The following is an 18,210-nucleotide window of genomic DNA, read 5'->3' as shown; positions in this document are numbered from 1 at the left end:
ACAACATAACACGTGGCCGAGGTAGCACGGCCATTGTTCCCTTCCAATCTATTCTGCAGCAGAAGCAGTGGCACTAATTAAAGCGCAAAGTTTGACGCCCAGGGCCCCAGCTTTCCTACTCAGCAAGGGCCGGGCGACTAAGTATACCATAACCTTCTCATTGGTTATGTTTCCAGGTAGTATTCTGAAAGTGCAGTATACAGTCTTTCTATATTACGACTGGATTTCGGGAACACAATGGACCTCGTAAACGAGGAATTCCTACGAATGGAGAAATATGTTTCTCCGACGCTTATGTCTTGACAGATTTGCGAGCATTGCGCTGGCCATTGCTATTCAAGCTAGCCATTGGTGGATTTCCCAGAGGGATTCTTAAGGTCTATTGATTTCCTAGTCTTTGCCTATCAGCTCTGTTCATTATATTTACCAAGTTAAAAGTCATATACATCTAAGTAGGTAGCTGCGCCTTGTATTGTGTTCATGAAGTCAGTCTTTTAGATACAATTCCCAATTGACTTTTCCCCGGAAAGTTTCCGAAGTTTGAAACTTTCTAGGCAACCTAATTCCCTAATTCCCGCAATCTCCACTATTCACGGTCCATGTATATAGTATATCCACGCTCTATTGGGCAGACCGCCTTGTTATTTATCTTGTTGCCTAAACAGGGTGTAGTAACCGATCCTAGTAAGGGGAATGACCCTTAAGGGAGAATACCACAGCCAATCAGCATGCAGAGTACCTGCGGTACCCACTACTTAAGCTTTTGCCGCGGTTCATGCAAAGCTTGGCTTCGGGCTTAATCTTTCCTTTCGAGGTTTGGATCTGTATACCAATCTGCTTGTCTAAGACTAGAGACTCGGGTTCTCTCGTTTATCTACTAGCTCATATACCATATACCATCTATATGTAAAAGCTTATTTCAATGTAAGACAAGAAAACCCCATTTCCAAGGCAGAAACAGTGAGCCCGGTGTAACTTCGTATGTTCTGTGGGGCTGAATATACTATAGGGTCAGCGAATTATTTATAGATCGGGGTGGTTTAGTACAGGCAGATCAATTTCTACGGGGATATGCGGGGTTTGCTGTCTACAGCCACGGGGGCTGAGGTTGTTGCCCTACGTCCGGTCTTTGTTACGACTCCTTCCCCAATTCTCCTCAACCTTTCCGATTTCACAGTCAACAGGTGTCCAACGCGTGTTGCGAATAACGCGTATTACAAGCTTTGATTTTCATTCTTTGTTTTCTTGCATCATTTTGCTTTATTACTTCCTGTCACTTCGTTTCGTTTCGTTTCTTGTCCATTCGCTGCGACAATGGACCTTTCCAAAAGACACCCTCACCCAATCCCCCTGGGTACAAAACAACTAGGGCCAATCTCCGATTTGGCACCATTTTCAGCCTTGATCATTTCTCTTGTACTGGTCATCTTCTTCCTCGTTCGTTTTTATGTCCTCGAGGGATTTCTTATCCGCCGTCTGTACGGCTCGATCTACACAGAGATGAGCGAGCTGAACCGTCGTGGCTTTGTGAATCACCACATTGCTGGAGTCACAAAGGTCATTATCTTGGTAGTCGCCGCATATCCGTTCATCAGTGTTGCTTTCTGCAAAGGGCCGTCATTCAATACGCCCTTTGTCAAAGGCTCAGTAGTGACACTGGGTGATATGCTGATTGTGGTCGCCCAAATCTTGATTGGGATCTACATTTTCGAGCTGATCTACCGTGTGAAGTTGTCACCCGTGGCCGTGATGCACCACGTTGGGACAATCTTCATTGGCCAAGCGGCCATAGCCATCAGTCTGCGACCTTTACGTGAACCCGACACGTATATCGAGTTCGTCCTCTGTACCGTCTGGGGTGAGTTTATGAGGCTCTGTTCTAGAGGCGAAACGAAAAAAATTCTAACAAGATTCGGGCTTAGGCGCATTCGACGCCGTGTTCGAGCTATTCCCCCACTTCGCCATCATCCTCTACCGGGTCTTCCCAAGACGGCACCAGCTCCTGAGCAGGATCTTCCTCATCTCCTGCTTCTCAACCGCAGTGGGGACACTCACCGAGACGGTTGTGACGATGTGGTTGTTTGGAAGCACGTGGGACCGGTGGCGACTTGCCTTCAAGGTTGTCACGCCGGTCCTGCATCTGGCATTCTCCGCAGCCCAGATCCATGGCAGCCTTGTCTTCTGGCGGATGTACCGCCGACAAAAGCGATTTCAGAAAGAGGCCGACACCGAGGCAGAACTGCTCGGTAAATGATTTCGGGTGGATTACGGTGGGGGGCGCAATTCTAGTTCGGCCACTGTTGAAGGCACATCGGTGCCATTGTATGTAGGGGCTTTTTAGGACACGAACAATGTACAAGTACTTTTTCCAAAGTGAGACATCAGAGCCTTGGTCTTGTTTTGTGTAATTTATTCAAATTCAGTCCAAAGAGCATGTCAAAGAGTAAGCTAAACTTGTAAGCTTATACAATCCAGATATCAAGGGTGATAATCAACTATTATGTCATTTTATGTAGTTATGTAGACGGATGATTTCTAGCTAGTGACACCATCAAATAGCCCTACTTCCAATGTAGACGGGAGGGAACATATCATGGTCTAGACCAAACTGCCAGGTTCTTAACATATTTTGAACAGAACCGTAGACTTTTGCGGCAAAAGACATCAAAGCCGATTGGTTTCAATGTTATTTCAAACGAATATCCACTTTTAGTATGTTTGGTGATTTATGACTTCTCCATATTCTCGTTGAATCACGTTATCACCAGTCATAGCGAGCTTGGAAGGCTGCATATACACATCCAGCTTAGCAGGGTTGTCAGGGAAAATGTTGGAAGGTTTGAGGAAAGGTTTCAATCCTAAAACCTTGGTTCTTTAAGCCGCTTGGTCGCTATCCAGCCTAAGCTCCGGGGTGCTTAGGCCGTATTTCCATTCATGGGTATATGCATAATGTGCCTAGCGGTAAACAGGTAATACTATCTCAGCTGTAGTAGTCAGTGAAGTCATATGGTTTGGATTGCATGCTTGACTCATCGTATGTGAGAAGACAATGAAACCAGCAACTATACAGGATTGTCAAACTGCCTCGTAAGGCCGCAGCGATGCGGTTTCTCCAAAATAAATGTCAGCCAATTCCGTCAAGGCTTCAAGGTATTGTGACAATAATCAATCCAAAATTGATACTGTATCAAAAGGTTTAGCAATATACAATAGCAGGCAATGAGTCAAGATAATCAGGTAAAAATTAGGGTCTGTTAATCACAGTTCAGCGTCCAGATAATAATAGAACGTGCAGGCCTCAACCCCTTGGGCATGGCCGCCTCATGAGAAACAAGACTTTGTCCCCTTCCATTCTTCTGTCCTCCTTGATTTAATAAAATCATTAAAATGCATCGATTAGAGGCATCTCCCCATTCATCATATCATTATTTCATCACCATCATCAATTGCAGTATGCGGGGTTACGAGCCACCACTAAGTGGTCTTCTCATGTTGTTTGGCCATTCGCTGCATGTTAAGGCCTATGATTGGTTAGTTTCCCGTTAAAATTCTGCGAGGAGACATTGAGTCTGTGCGAACTTACCGAAGTCTTCCCACGAGCGCTCTCCGTACTTCTTTCGAGGACTTTTCCCATGCATAAGGTTGTCGAACCTTTGCGAGTTATGCATCAAGATGTAAGCCAGTGTGTTTACACATGTCACACCAGAGGAGAGAATCCACACACGGAGGACGGTCAACCAGGATGTGGCTTGACCGAAGGCACCATATGCGGCCATCAAGGTTGCGGTCAGATCGACAGCACCCACGGCGACGATAAGGTAAAATGATGGGCAGTTTGCCCAGAACGATCTCGATTTAGATCCACTGATGCGAGTTATCATAATCAACCAGCTCTGAGTCAGAGCAATCTCCAGGAACAAGACCTCATCTCGTGAACCCCAGCCTTCGATAACACCGCCGTCCTCGCCTTGCAACAGAATAGTGCCCAGAGTCACCCAGGTACCGACTGCGAGAATGAAGCCCAGGACAATTGACTCACCCCAGAGCCTTGGCTGGTTCCATTTGACAGGGGACTGCGAATAAGTAGCGTTGTCATATGCAATGGCCAAGGTCGCAATGTCGGCAAAGATAGCGAGAAGAACAATCAGGCGGAGGTCGAGGGTCTCATTCTTGATCACCATCCAGAGCCCGAGGAAGATCTCCAAGTGAATGGACAGGGCGATCCGGAACACCACATATGAGTACATGCGGTGGAAGATCTGCCGAGCGATCTTGATCGCCTCGATGATTGCGGACAGACCGGGTGCCAAGAAGACAATGTCAGCAGCGGAGCGGGCCGCATCCGACGCGCCCTCTACCGCAATTCCCGTGTCCGCCTTTTTCAACGAAGCAGCATCGTTCACACCATCGCCAGTCATCGCCACCAGATAGCCGCGTCGCTGGAGAATCTCAACTACACTGTACTTGTGCTGGGGGTAGACTTCTGCGAAGCCGTCAGCGGCCTCAACAAAGTCATTCACTTCCGAGCCGGACATGGAGCCGGCGCCAGTGACACCAAGTCGTTCGGCATTGTAAATGTTGGTTCCGAGACCGAGTCTACGTGCCGTTTCACGTGCAATGGCCACCGCATCCCCAGTGAGCATCTTGACAGAGAGTCCCAGTTCTTGAGCTTCGGCAAGTGTCTTAGCAGTGTCATGGCGTGGGGGATCCAGGCATGGCATGATTCCCAGAATCTCCCATGGCCGTCCTTGACGCTTGCGGGCAACTCCGAGTGCACGAAATCCTCGACTAGCAAACTCGGTGACCTTATCCTCATATTCCTTGAAGAACGGCTCGCACAATGTGGTTTCCTTCTCCACTGTTCTCAGGATGGTCATAGGAGCACCCTTGACACAAAGGACCTTCTCACCATCCAGAGCTTGCACATAGGCAGTGACCTTCTTTGACACCGGATCAAATGGAGAAAAGTCAAGAGTCTTGTACGAGGCGATCTGAGATTTGGCCCACGGGTAGTGGCGAAGACCTTTGAGGAATACCTTGTCGATGGCATCGACGCCGCCCTTTTTCCGAGTTGCCGCAAGACACGCAGTCAGCATAAGCTCTTCCGCACTCATTCCGGGGGTTACATATGGAACTCCCAATTTCAATCTGTTACGAGTGAGTGTTCCCGTTTTGTCTGAACAGAGGATCTCCACTCCAGCCAATGACTCGATAGCTGAGAGCTTTTGCACAATAGCCTGATGCTTGGCCAGGTAAGACGCACCAACGGCCATTGTCGTGGTGACAACCACGGGAAGACCGACGGGGACTCCGATCACGGTGATTGCGACCGTGAACTCAAGTATCTGGACAATCGGATTTGAGCGATAATAACTGCTGATCCACACAACCAGCAGGGTGAGAAGCACCAGAATCAGAAGAACACGGGCCATTTCGCGCAGTACCCGAGTAAAGTGGCCATCGTTATTGCCAGCCTTGTTAACCAGGACCGCTGCATTTCCGACAAAGGTGTGATCACCAGTGGCCGTCACAACCATGATTCCAGCCCCGCGTTTGACTACCGAAGAAGAAAAGACAGGGTCACCTTTGTGTTTATCCACAGCGAGAGATTCCCCCGTGATTCCAGACTGATCAACCTGAATATAGGCCTTGTCGCATACCAGTCTGCCATCTGCCGGGATGATGGTGCCCTGAATGGGATATTAGCCTGAGTCTTTTTTTCCTATTTCCTCATGAACTCACATCTTCCACGTGAATGATATCACCAAGAACGAGGTCTTCGGCATTTATCTCCACGATGCAACCGTTACGAACGACCAGAGATCTCAGGGCAAGAGTTACCTTGAGGCTCTCGACAATGTTCCCCGCTTGGTATTCCTGGGCAAATCCGACCGCGGCATTTAGTATGAGCAGGGCACAAATGATTCCGAAATCTATCCAATCTTGCAGGCCGCCAGCTAGAAGAATGGTAACCTGTAATTGAGAAAACAGTGTGAGCATATATTTTTTCCAACTACGCTATAGTGGTCAATGATGATCTTGCTTACCTCCATGACCCACTGGACTGGGCCATTGAAGAAGGAGATGAATTTGAGGAAATGGTTCCGTTTCTGCTCCTTCATGCGATTCCAGCCATACTTCTTGCGCCGAACGGTCACCTCTGCGTCGTTGAGGCCCTCGTCGACCTTGGTTTCCAGCAGGGAAGGAGGGAATGGGCGAATTTCCCCAGCTCGGAGAGTGGTTGCATCATCGTCAGGTTCATTGCCATCTTCGGCCTCCAGTTCATCAATGAGGCAATCCAGAGATTCTTCGCTCTCTTCCTGGAAAGAGGTCATAGGTTTCAATGTCTCCGGGAGAGAAAAGTCGTCGTTCTCTTTAACGCCAATGACGCAGTCTTTGCTCTCGCTAACGATGGAAGCATGCGTTTCAGATTCGGAAACCGCATTAGGACCAATTTGAGGATGGTCAGGGGATGTCGGAGTGCGCTTGGAACGGCGTCGATCTTCCTGGGCCTTGGCACCAGCAAGTAGACTGGAACGGAACAGTCTAACCTGATCTTTCTTCTCGGATAGCAAGCTGTCGCTCTGTCCACTTTCGTCTTGCTGTTCAATAGGAGAAGTGTCCTCCAAGCTGTTGCTCAAGCTGGCACGAAACTTGTAATATTCCTCTTCATCCTTGGATTCTTGGGAACCATCGTGCTTCGACTGAATATGGCCTTTATTTTCCTCTCCGGAAGTGGTGGTCTTGTTCGGATGGAATGGAGATTTGTCGAGGAGCTTGGACAGGAAAGGCTGCTCTCCACTAGGGCCTGAATTCGAATTACCTGAAGGGCGAGTCGAGGAATCTGAAACCACCCCTGCCAGGAGACTGGTCTGAATGGGAGGCAGTTCAGAATGGTCTCGTCGCTTGAAAGGACTGTGAGATTGGTTATGCTCCTGGTTCTGTTCCTGGGAACGGCCCCGTTGGTCGCTCTCAGAGAAAGTTCCACACGGCGGAATAAAAACAATACGAGAACCATGCTCGTCCCTGGCTTCAGGAAAGGGAGGTCCGGGCGGATGACTCCTGAGAGGTGCGTTCCGCTGATCCATCGGGTCAACCTTGGGTCTGGCCATGATGGCGAAACGGTAGTAAGATCTGAAAGGAATCAGCAAACTATCAAACAAAAACAGACAAATTCAATTCAAAGGTTTGTGCAAGAGGTTTGGTCTGATACATCACTGACTCTGATACAGCAAATTGCATGAAACATGAACGGGAAGTCACAGGGGAAAGATTTTGCTCTTCAGATAAGCACGCCCAGCTCTCAACGGATGAAAGAACAATAATCCAGGAAGATACATACCTAGAAGAAGGGATTGATGCTATGGCTTCAAGAGATATGGTGATAAAAGGTGAAGAAGAAAGAAAAAGGGTTGCAAGTGTTGTAGGAGAAAATATTGGAAACGCCGAGCCTCGGCATCGTGGGTTTTATATCGAAGGAACGACCCTTGATGACTAGGCGCCAACTACTATCGAGGACACATGGCCCATTACAAACGCCTGCCTCCGCCTGCCAGGGCTTTTTCCGACATGCAGCGTCATTATCGGCCTATGGAGAATGAGCAAATACTGTCAGAAATTGCCTCTTCATTCTATCTATAGAAATTCTTCGAAACTACGGCAATGGGATTCAGGATACTGACCGGCCATACGCTTGAAGAAGGTATACTGGCTTATCGGAACCTGACAATGAGTGGCAGGCTACGGCGTGACAATGAATCATGCGGCACCCTGGTCCTGGAAAGGAATCTGTCCAAGAAGTGACAGAAATTATATTCACGATGACATCAATTGTTCGGCTGGTGAAACTTTGGGAGTCATTACCAACTTCGCCTTGCCTGTCAAGCCTCACCGGGACAAAGATAAGCAAAAATAACAAGGTGTCTTCAAATATTCAATTATACTGTGTTGCTCTCAGTTGACATTCAGTCAATGGTATTGAGTGCAATTCGGGTGGTGAATGTATTGACTCTTCGCAATATCCGATTCAATTGGAAAGCGCGACCATTCAATTGATTGGCATATGTGTATTAAATGTGGGAAATCAGAACTTGGAGTTAATCAATGTGAATCTTGTTAGATAAATTAGGGCAAATTCAAAATGAAAGCACAACAAAAGCAGAAGCAAATACAAAAACAAGAACAAAAGATGTTTCAGTTCAGTTCAAGTGTACTGCCGTTTAGGGCAGCTATCAGAACTGCGGCCTGAGGCACAAATATGATGTATTACATAATCTCACGTCACTCACGGGTCTTCAAATTCAAGTCTGATATAACTGCCTGTTCATGTAAATCGATTCAAGATCTTCCACATCTCATATGGTTAATCAGATAGACTTGTGTTTGTTTATATTCATGCTTAGCTTTGTTGGGGTCGAATCCACTATGGTTGTTCGTTTGTGCTAGACACTCGAAAGTGGAAGGCTCATGACTATCTTGATAACTTGAACATAGCTGGGTCACTTTCCCTCTTCGTGCATTCCCTGATATCTACCTTCTCGACATCGCACATTATCAGCAACTATGACTCGTGAAATCCCTGGTTTCTATTATGGTACGTCGTGTTTTGCTGCGCTTCTTTCCTTCTGCCGAGGTGCGCGAGGACAGTACGTAAAGGCGCGGGCTGTTGACTTCCAGCGACACATACGGGCTGTATCGAACTGTCTAGCCATGCCACTGTTTTATACACGCAGTGATCAACTACCCTTCTACACACACTGACCGAGTATCACAGACCCGGAGAAGAAGAAGTACTTCAAGATTCAAGCCAACCATGTTGCACCCCCAAATGCACAATACTCGCAGCAATCCGTGAAGCGAAAGCGGTCTGAGCTAGCGGTCAGTAGCAGGGATCTATGTATTTCATCAGATTCGCTAATCAATCGCAGACACATGAAAACAAAACACGGTTCAGACAACGTGAGAATAAAGAGATGATCCGAAAAGCGCCATCGTTGAGACATCCCTTGGTCAACCTCCAAAGAGAGATTGGAGCCATTGAATCTTCCTCCCGTGCGAGACAAGAACAGCAGGCTCGCATTCAGGCCAGCCAACTACATCGTGGAGAACTCCATCGTTTCGAGCCATGGCCTAGCTCGTACAGTATCCGATATGTCTTGCGCAACCCACGTTCTGGGACATTGATTGCCGGTGAGTTTCACTGGCTTTTATGATCTCGAAACGTGACTAACACGCGCGACAAGGCTCGGCTCGCGGATATGAATCGTCTGTGTCGTAAGTTGATGAGCGCTGGCGAATGTCAATTACCACTAACCAGCGAGTAGGGTCTGTTTTCCTGACATTGACGAGTCACAGTGGAGCTATGATCACACCATGGAACGGGTGCTATTCAGGGAGCCGTATTCGGTGAGCACATTCGATCCCAGCACTTCGTTCCATTGAAGGCACATTAACACCCCATTCTAGTTAGGATCGATGTCTTTGAGCCACTCAGGATACCTACTGTACGTCTCCATACAAGGCTGTTAGATATACTCACTGCTAACAACTCTAGTGCAACAATGAACGAAGGACCGCAAGGTGACTGCTTCCTTTCGGCCCATCTCCTCCCAGAGCCCGACGAAGGCGGCAACTACCGCTGGCCAACATGTACGACTCCATATGTATCTCTATCCCTAGACACCGTGCTTACCCAAGACCTTCCAGTCTCTCACCCGATTCGGATCAGACCCCACTACCCGATGTCCTTCTGGTGCTCCGCGGCCCAGCCCGCAGGATCAAGCGCCTACTTTGCCATAGGAACTTCAGAAGGGCTACACACCCTAGAGGGTACCAGTAGCCATTGGACCCTCTCGAAGAAACCATTTAAGGGCAATATACTTCCCACACGCACCAGAGCACCCCCCAAGCACAGCAGCCAACGCAGCGTGCATGCCGTGGAATGGATGTCGCAGGACGTGATTGCGGCGGGACAGAAAAACTCTAACATCTTCCTCCACGACATGCGCAGTGGTGGCAGTGCCACACGTCTCCGACACAACGATGCTGTGATGGAAATGAAGCAGATGGACGAGTACCGGCTCGTGGCGGCGGGACCTAGCTCGGTATGTGACGCTGTCTACGCCTTCTTCTTCTCTTTTCTATCCGATACGACGTCCGGGCTGGTTTTAACTGACATTCACCTCAGCTACGAATGTACGACCTCCGCTTCGCGCCAAAAATGCTTGAACGTCATGATTCCTCAAAGCCCTACCTAACTTTCCCCGAATTCTCTTCACTACCGTTCCCAACCTTCGATCTGAGCACCGAGCTCGGTCTTCTGGCTAGTCGTATGCTCCCCTCAAAAATCAGAATATCCCGATTTTAGTTCGTCTAATGCTAACATACATTTCACTTTAGCATCCCAGGACTGCAAAATCCAGCTATTCTCTCTCCAAACCGGACTGCAGGTCTCATCGCCTCTCACAGGGCATCAATATTCCTCACCACCTAGCTGTGTGCGATTCGAGTATGGGAATGATACCCCGGAGTGGCGGGGCCCGCATGGACCGAGTTTGTTGGTTGGCACTGATGATGTGGTTGAGCAGTGGACTTGGTAGGTGGTATGGCGTTGGATTTTTTTTTGTTCATCCATCTTCTCTGCTATAAGGATCTTACCTTACGCATAGTCTTTGGCGTTTCTTGGCGATTGGGTTTTCAGCTACTTTGTTATTCCTTGTTGGAGTTCGAATGCAGGTATTGGATTTGTGCTGTATGATGATTAATTTTTGCATGCGAGCATAGATTGTTAGGTACACTGGAGGATTAGCGACGTCGAATCTCCAAGATATCTTCCGAATCTATACCCCTGCGCACACCGTAGGAATTAGCCATTCGAGGGAGAACTCGATGAACATGGCCTTGCAGCAACACGCAACTCCACAACTAAGAGATAAGCAAGCATTTTACTGGCATACGGATAGGCAATGATCAAGTAGAACGATGACATGGGTATAATTGACCTAACCATAATTAAAACCAGTATGCAATGCAGGGCCAACAAGCCAAGAACTCCCGTTGATAAATGCAAGAACAAAGCACCAGTACAAAGACCAACTCCTTCATCTCAAAGAAAAAACGAATCAGTCCAGACCGCCAGCCAACCACTCACCAACCTCGACACCAATACCCTTAGCCAGCTCACCGACCCAGTCGCCAGAGACGTTGACACACCACTTATCTCCCGCATCGGCAGTGGTATTCCCACTACTAGTCGCCATGGCATTGTGGCTAGCAGCGGGGACAACGAGCCGCAGGCGTCGCAGGGTTGCCAGTTCGGCGTAGATACGGTCTGCAACGGCTGAAACTCGAAGTGGTGTTGCTGGGGGGTTTGGGTCGATCGCATGGTAGATGGCCAGGAGACGTTCTAGGGGGAAAGAACGGGCTGTAAGGATGGTGGACGGGCCGGCGATGCCTGCGCCACCGCCGACAGCTGATGTGGTGGCCGAGGAGGTCGCAAAGGCGGATGATAGTGTTGATTTTGTAATGCGAGTTTTAGTTCGCTTTCCTTTCTTGTTGGGGGTTGAAGGGTCATCGTTTGCGGCTTGTCTCTCTTCGGCCTGGGCTTGGGAGAGGACTTTCAAACGTCGACGGTGGTGGGCACGCTTGTTCCGGGCTGAAAGGGATGAAGAGGAGAATTTAGAGAAGAAGATTGTATCTAGTCGTTGAGGCGTGTGCGAGGCCAGATATGCGGATGTGAGGATCAAGGTCGAGAAATATGGCAGAGAAGGGAGGGCCGAAGGCATAGCGGTTTTTGCCAGCGTGGTCCGTTTCTCGCCAGCAGGAGTCTCATCGGGAACAATGTGGTGCACCAGCGCAGACTCGCCCTGATGTCGAAAGATGACTCTGTTTTTGACAAGCAACCGCGAGAAATCCCACTCACTGTTCCCGCCCGGGGGTGTTTCGCCATTCACTACAGGCGCAACAAACCGAGGCCACAATCTTTCACATATGGACCGGAAATCCGGTATAGAGCCTGCTGTTGGTCCCACCAATGAGTCGTAGACTGTAGATACAAAGTACGGGTATACCCGCGAGGAGGTTTCATCGGGCAACCCATCCACGACCGGCGCGTCCGAACTGAGAATAATGTGGATAGCCTCCTTGCGGGTATAGGGAGGGAAGCTGACGTGCGGAACAGCCGCACTTTGGAGGAATAATGGCCGTGGGGTCGAGCTGAGGACCAGAACAACACAAAGAGATGGAATCTACAAATTATCGGGTTAGCAACATTTTACACTTGCAAAAGTCGTCCAAAGCGGCGACTCACGATATCGCCTAGCCGCGCCAGCGCCGAGAGCAAAGTATGCGGTGCCTCTCTTTGCCTGTCAATCTCATCCAGCACCAGCACGAATTTGCCTAGCGTTTGAACGGGCCTCGCTGCCAGGCACTCCTCAAGTAAGACTGCAAGGCCACTGACGTGCTCGCATCTTCCTTTGCCGGAGGTCTCCCATTCTTCCTTCTGGCCCAGTGCCTCCAGTGTATTCCATAGTATTTTCGTCAGGAGATGCCGTCCCGTAATACATTCCGAACTTCTGACAATGGCGTGTGGCACTTCGAGGGTAGCAAGGACGGCCCGGAGGATAGTCGATTTGCAGGTCGCAGAAATACCATGGACAACCAAGGTTGGAGGGCTAGGAACGTGAGGCTATTCAAATATTGAGGGTCAGTCACTTTCTCCGAGGGTGATTGGCGAATGGAAGGAATGCATAGTAAACTCACATTCAACAGACTGGCTAGCTGCCGCATCTGGACATTGCGACATGGCCATTGTGTGCTCAATGAGCTGGCAACCTCTTTTGGTAGCATGAGAGGCCCAGTAAATGGTTTGGACCTTGTAGGCTGACTTGGTGTCAAAAGCAAGGTGTGGTATCCTGCTAAAGCTCCGAAGTGCAGCTCGGTTGGTACGCACGTGATCACGCGTCGCGCTGCAGAGTTGACAACCTCGGAAACTTAATGAACTACGAAGACAAAGAAATAGAAATCTACTAGAGTTGGATATTGAGAAAATTGTATGAAAACTTAATTCAGCTTTCCATTGCTAAAATACATGCAAAAACTGTGTGCAGGATCATGCATGACGAATATCTGGTCCGAGTACCAAATGGCAGTATCATCAATCTGAGGAAGCAATAAGCTGGCCGGAAAACAACCAAGGTCATCAATGAACAAAGGCTCCATACTCATTGTAATATCCATGCTCGGCTCAGCTTGTATGCGACAATGAACCAATGTGAAGGATGGGCACGACACAAAACGCAGTTCGAAAAGAGCAAAGCGCAAAAGTACAACGATGAATGGGTAAAAAAATAAGAGTTGAAAATCACAATGTGGAAGCGAAAAAGGAAAAAAAAGAAGAAAGACAACCCAAGCCAAACGAACCAGTCCTCAAATTAAGGCAATGGAGTACCAGATTGTTCCGATGAACGATCCAACTATTGCCAGATATCCTCAAGACCTAGGTATGAAAGGCAACTGGGAAAATAAAGGGGGGAATGGAAAACAAGAAATACAAGATGTTGCGAAACACAGGGAGCAGAGGAACATAGTTCCAACGAGCTCTGCATCATGCACGGGTCGCTTCATGAAAATGCAGTATGCAACATGGCCAAATGCAATGATCATGGCACATTGCTTCGAAGGTGTATGCAGTAAAACGCAAGTGTGGTAAATCATGGGATAAATGATCATGGCATGTGCAGTTGATGTAGGCCCAGTTCGATGACAGTGTAAAAAGTAACCGTAAAATCGTGAAGAGAAAAAAAAGAAATGTTTCGTCGCATCGTCTCACTATGAGTACACTGGGGTTGTGAAAGACAAGCACTGATGTGGGTATCCCAGACCCAATCAGAAGTAGTTCTGGACTTGCTGCGATCCAGCCTTTGCGGACAGCTGAGGAGTGGGCGCAGTGTAAACAGACGAGGTGTCACTTTGTCCAGAAGGAGTGTTAGAGACAGAGCTCTGGGAGGATTGAGGTACGTAGGGCTGGTTGCTGTATCCGCCGGATGAGCTCGAAGACTGAGTACTCTGGGTACCACCTTGGTGGTATGCGAAGGGCTTCTGCAGCAAGGCCTTGGGGATCTGTGCGCTGCTGCTCAACTCATTGGGGGTGACCTGGCCGCTGGTAGTAGCACTGCTACCATTGCTGCGGCTGTTGGTATCCGCGGCCATAATCTTGCCAGCAATACGCCGACCATGAGGAGTTTGACGGATAGATGGAAGAATAGGACGAACAGCCTCCACAATGCGGTTGCGGGTGTCGAGGTCACAGAAGTCCATGGCAGTCTGGACAACATAGTTCGCAAATGAATCACGCAGCATCTTCTCGAGCTCATTGCCCATTAAGAATTCATCAATCATCTCGCGCTTCATGTAGTTATCAGCAGTCCGGAGGCATTTCTCAATCACATTGGAGCTAAACTTTTGCTTTGACAGCTGAGGAATGTTGCCTCCGAAGGTAGCACACAACGGGTTGGTGAAGCTAGGCTCCGCAAGATCCAGAATGTATTGCACAACATAATTTCCGAAAGGATCCTGGACCAAAGCGAACGAGTGTGAGGTAATCTGCGAAATCAGACGAGCCTTTTGATGCCCCGAAGCATGGTCAATGCAACGCTGAAGAACACAACATCCATGGCGATGAGTACCGACAACTACACAATTGCCTCCGACAGCTTCGTAAATGAACTCGGCATCCTCGGGAGTGAGGCGGTTGAGGCATTTCTGAATAACGTGGTTACCATTCAGATCCTGCACCAGATCAACGACATGATACTGCAATGCATTGATAACTGTCTGAGTCTGCTGCGGGGTCGAGATAAATTCAATCATCTTCTGCAGTGCACGAGTACCATGCTGATTCAGGGCAATCTTAACCAACTCAGGGGCAGCATTGTCAATCAAAGCAGTGCGTTGTTCATCGTTGGAGTATTCCAGCAATTTCTGGCAAAGATAATTGCCAAATGGATCTGTTCGAGGATGAAGGTTAGTAATGACAATGGGTTAGGGTGCAAGGGGTAAATGTTTCATACCGGTCATGAGCTCAATGACATGCATGTAAGTCTCACTGAAAATCAGCTCCACGTGCTCCGGGTTACGCTCCTCCAACTTGCGCTGCAAGTATCGGCAACCATGCTGGTCCTTGCACAGGCTGTACAACTCACCCTTGTAATGCTCCAAGGGGTAATTGCCGAAACGAGTGAGCTGGGTCGCATCATTCTCTTGGCGACGCTGAGCCATGGTGCCTCGGGCTGCAGGTTCATTAAAGCGGAACCCAGGACCATAGTTGGGGTAGGCATTGTTGTAGGCGGAAGCTCCTCCGAAGTTTTGCATATGACCGTTGATCGGGGTTGCTTGGCCGACATAGCCCTGCATTCCATAATTGAAGGCAGGAACCGCAGGCACTTGGAATGGCAATCCCATTTGAGCAACCGAACTAGGAACGTGGTGGGTAGATGGAGCCGTATTGATCTGAGGCCCGAAGGGAGGGGCGCTCGCGTGCAAATTCGATTGATTACCATAGAAGTCGGTCTCATCGAACTCGGCTTTGACCTGGTTGTTCACACCACTCTGGGGAATGCGCCCCATACTGGTATTGTGGTGATGCATGTGCTCAATGTGAGTCTTCGGGGGAGTAACTGCTTTGCCAGCTCCATTTCCCTTGATAGTAGGCAGATCATTAGTTGAGTATGATGACTGCAGAGCATTTGGACGGCTCGAGGCAACAGGGGTTGCTATCTCATCATGGCGGTTATCGTGGAAGGTCATCTGGCTTCCCATGGAACGACGTGCACTGTGGCGTGGGGTTTGGACAAAGCTGCCGTGATCCTCGTTATGGTGGCTTCCCAGCTGTTCCAGGCGCCCAAAGTTGTGAATATTCTGCGGCATGCTCTGGTGAGACGACCGGTGCCGACTGTGGTTGGAATAATGCTCCGAGCCTGGAGAACGAGGGTTGGCGAGATCATGGGCATCAGGGTTTGCCGACAACTAAGTAAATGATTAGGATTCGGGATGTTTTGTGTTCAATTATAAGAAACTTACCATGTTTGAGTCACCACGACGGGACAGGGTTGGGAACTTGTCATCAGGTTCGGTCAACTTGATGTAACTCTTGATGTCAGGAGTCGACAAGCGTTCGAGCTCCCTCAGATGGCTTTGAGGCTTGTCCTCCTCACTGGGGAAAAGGTATTTGGGAACGTTGAAGGTGTCAAGGCGTGATCCATTCAAACCGGAGATGCTGGAGCGATGAGACTGGCCATTTGGATTGCCGGAGGGCAGCGAGTATCGGTGAACAGCGCTAAATAATTATTAGCTAAGCCCTGGATACCACAACACGAAAGATGGGGTTTCCACTCACGATGGGCCTGATCGGAAGGGAGAAGTAGGATCGGCAAGGAAGTCGTCCTTCTCGGAGTTTCGGCGCGAACCGGGCACAGAGTGTCCGGCAAATCGGTCAATCGACGGCTGAGCAGGTTGGGAAGTAGGCGGGGGGGAAGTCAAGGTTGAAGCAGCAAAAGCATTGAAAAATCCGGGTGAAGAGGTCACGCTCGAGGTGGAGAAACGAGCAGGGCGGCTAAAGGCGCTCGACACAGTAGTATCACGGTACTCAGGCGGGGTGGTTGGCTCACTGACTGGACCAGAGATGCCAGCCTGTGCCAAGTCCCGAGCGAGCTGGTCCATCTCCAGTTTCTCGCGAGCGTGCTGAAGGTCGAGGATTTTCATATCCTCTTCGAAACGGCGTTTCTGTTCACGCATGTACTCAATGTGCTGTCTTTTTTTCTCGAACTGTTGAAGAAGTCAGATATGGTTTCCAGAATGATGTATTCAAGCAAAAGAACGAGGAAGAGGGAAGGAGGTTTGAGAAAGATATCAGTTTGAACGAAGTGAGAGAAAAGTGGAAGCCCAAAACTTGTCAGAATTGCACAAAAAACGTAGAAGACACTTGAAAGGGCATAGAAAGATATCTCCGTAGACACACAGAACAAGCAAGAGGAATACCAACCGAACGCACGACGTAATCAGAAAAAGTAATGTGAATGTGACGCGAAATCAACGGCAAATAAAGTAGCACAGGCAGTGAGCGTTCTCGGAGTCGAAGATATGGAACAGATGCGAAAGTTATGAAGTGAAGTAAAAGAAGAAGCAAAAGGGAAAGTGTGAAGCTGTAGTTCTTATACCAATCCTGACCGGATCGCAGCCTAGCAGCAAGACTCGATTTGAAGTATGAATAGGCTCAGAATGGACGGAGTTGAACCATCAATAAGCGACAATCGCATCAATCGTATCAATCACCTCGGCGAGTTTGCCTGACGCATAAAGGAAACTGATGAATAGGAAACAATGGGCAATTGAGTGAAAGAGATAAGAGATAAGGATGATGAATAGCAGCAGATGAATCGCGGGGAATGAATGGTAGGGATGAATCGCGGGGATGAATGGCAGTGAATTCTCGTCAACTTCAAGCTGCAAGGTAGTGTGACATGCCAGACGCCGACAGAACTTGATCTCAAAGAATCATACAGAGGCTGAACAACCAGCACACCAATTCACATAACCCCACTCATCGCCAACCATTCAATGGAAACGAGATCGATACGAAAGTTCAATGCATAGGGATAATGGCTAACTCAAAAAGAAATTTCAATCTTACCGAAGACAATAAATCCACAGGATCTTGCATCTGGCCCGAACCAGAGCCAGAGCTCGAGCCAGATCCCGAGCTTGGATTCAAATAATTCCATGACGACAACTTGCTCGAATCAGTCGTAAACCGACGCTGCAGGTTCGCTCGAACATCACTAGCTGGGCGAGACGAGAATCCCGATCCAAAGTTTGAATGACCCGGGGAAAGAGAAGTGTACCCAGGGAACGCAGCCTCCGAGGGTGGGGATCGTGGGGATGGGAAGCGCAGCTCGTCGAGGCGTTCACTCAGCCCGTGCTTGAAGGCCATCGTGGACAGGCCGAATTGTTCAACTATACAAGCACCGGTCAGCAAATATAGGAATTTGTTGACGCCGAAAAACGGTGTTTTTAGGGAGCTTCTCCGGGGAAGCAATTACTCCCAGCCCCAGATATTGTGACGCGACGTGCTCCGGAGGCCGGGGAAATATCCGAATGGTAGGGAAGGGTGGGCTGGCGGTGTGTGTGTCGTCGGCGTCTCAAGCAAGGGGAAGT

The 18,210-nt window shown here is 48.9% G+C and overlaps 5 protein-coding genes across 5 annotated transcripts; 2 read left to right on the top strand and 3 right to left on the bottom strand.

Moving 5' to 3' along the window:
• Nucleotides 1-1,314: 1,314 nt before the first annotated feature.
• Nucleotides 1,315-2,254, top strand: LCP9604111_4560 (uncharacterized protein; the record flags this gene model as incomplete). The annotated part of the gene is made up of 2 exons (XM_039072273.1): nucleotides 1,315-1,858; nucleotides 1,923-2,254. The coding sequence occupies 2 exons, from the start codon at nucleotides 1,315-1,317 to the stop codon at nucleotides 2,252-2,254; spliced, it is 876 nt and encodes a 291-aa protein (XP_038929602.1).
• A 1,220-nt stretch (nucleotides 2,255-3,474) lies between these two features.
• LCP9604111_4559 (plasma-membrane proton-efflux P-type ATPase) lies at nucleotides 3,475-7,112 on the bottom strand (the record flags this gene model as incomplete). Its single annotated transcript, XM_039072271.1, has 4 exons — nucleotides 3,475-3,521; nucleotides 3,584-5,690; nucleotides 5,743-5,973; nucleotides 6,048-7,112. 4 exons carry the CDS (start codon nucleotides 7,110-7,112, stop codon nucleotides 3,475-3,477), a joined length of 3,450 nt encoding a protein of 1,149 aa, XP_038929601.1.
• A 1,450-nt stretch (nucleotides 7,113-8,562) lies between these two features.
• On the top strand, nucleotides 8,563-10,598 carry LCP9604111_4558 (uncharacterized protein; the record flags this gene model as incomplete). Its single annotated transcript, XM_039072270.1, has 10 exons — nucleotides 8,563-8,593; nucleotides 8,774-8,877; nucleotides 8,928-9,189; nucleotides 9,243-9,273; nucleotides 9,324-9,405; nucleotides 9,466-9,503; nucleotides 9,554-9,648; nucleotides 9,706-10,103; nucleotides 10,187-10,328; nucleotides 10,399-10,598. 10 exons carry the CDS (start codon nucleotides 8,563-8,565, stop codon nucleotides 10,596-10,598), a joined length of 1,383 nt encoding a protein of 460 aa, XP_038929600.1.
• A 522-nt stretch (nucleotides 10,599-11,120) lies between these two features.
• LCP9604111_4557 (origin of replication complex subunit 5 family protein) lies at nucleotides 11,121-12,846 on the bottom strand (the record flags this gene model as incomplete). Its single annotated transcript, XM_039072269.1, has 3 exons — nucleotides 11,121-12,245; nucleotides 12,308-12,685; nucleotides 12,760-12,846. 3 exons carry the CDS (start codon nucleotides 12,844-12,846, stop codon nucleotides 11,121-11,123), a joined length of 1,590 nt encoding a protein of 529 aa, XP_038929599.1.
• A 1,038-nt stretch (nucleotides 12,847-13,884) lies between these two features.
• Nucleotides 13,885-17,986, bottom strand: LCP9604111_4556 (uncharacterized protein; the record flags this gene model as incomplete). Its single annotated transcript, XM_039072268.1, has 5 exons — nucleotides 13,885-15,005; nucleotides 15,069-16,023; nucleotides 16,078-16,333; nucleotides 16,394-16,737; nucleotides 17,705-17,986. The coding sequence occupies 5 exons, from the start codon at nucleotides 17,984-17,986 to the stop codon at nucleotides 13,885-13,887; spliced, it is 2,958 nt and encodes a 985-aa protein (XP_038929598.1).
• Between the last annotated feature and the right edge of the window lie 224 nt (nucleotides 17,987-18,210).

Source organism: Penicillium roqueforti (genome assembly GCF_015533775.1).
Source record: "Penicillium roqueforti strain LCP96 04111 chromosome Unknown scaffold_09, whole genome shotgun sequence".
In the NCBI taxonomy this organism is placed as follows: Eukaryota; Fungi; Ascomycota; class Eurotiomycetes; order Eurotiales; family Aspergillaceae; genus Penicillium; species Penicillium roqueforti.
This window is presented reverse-complemented; position numbering and strand designations above follow the sequence as displayed.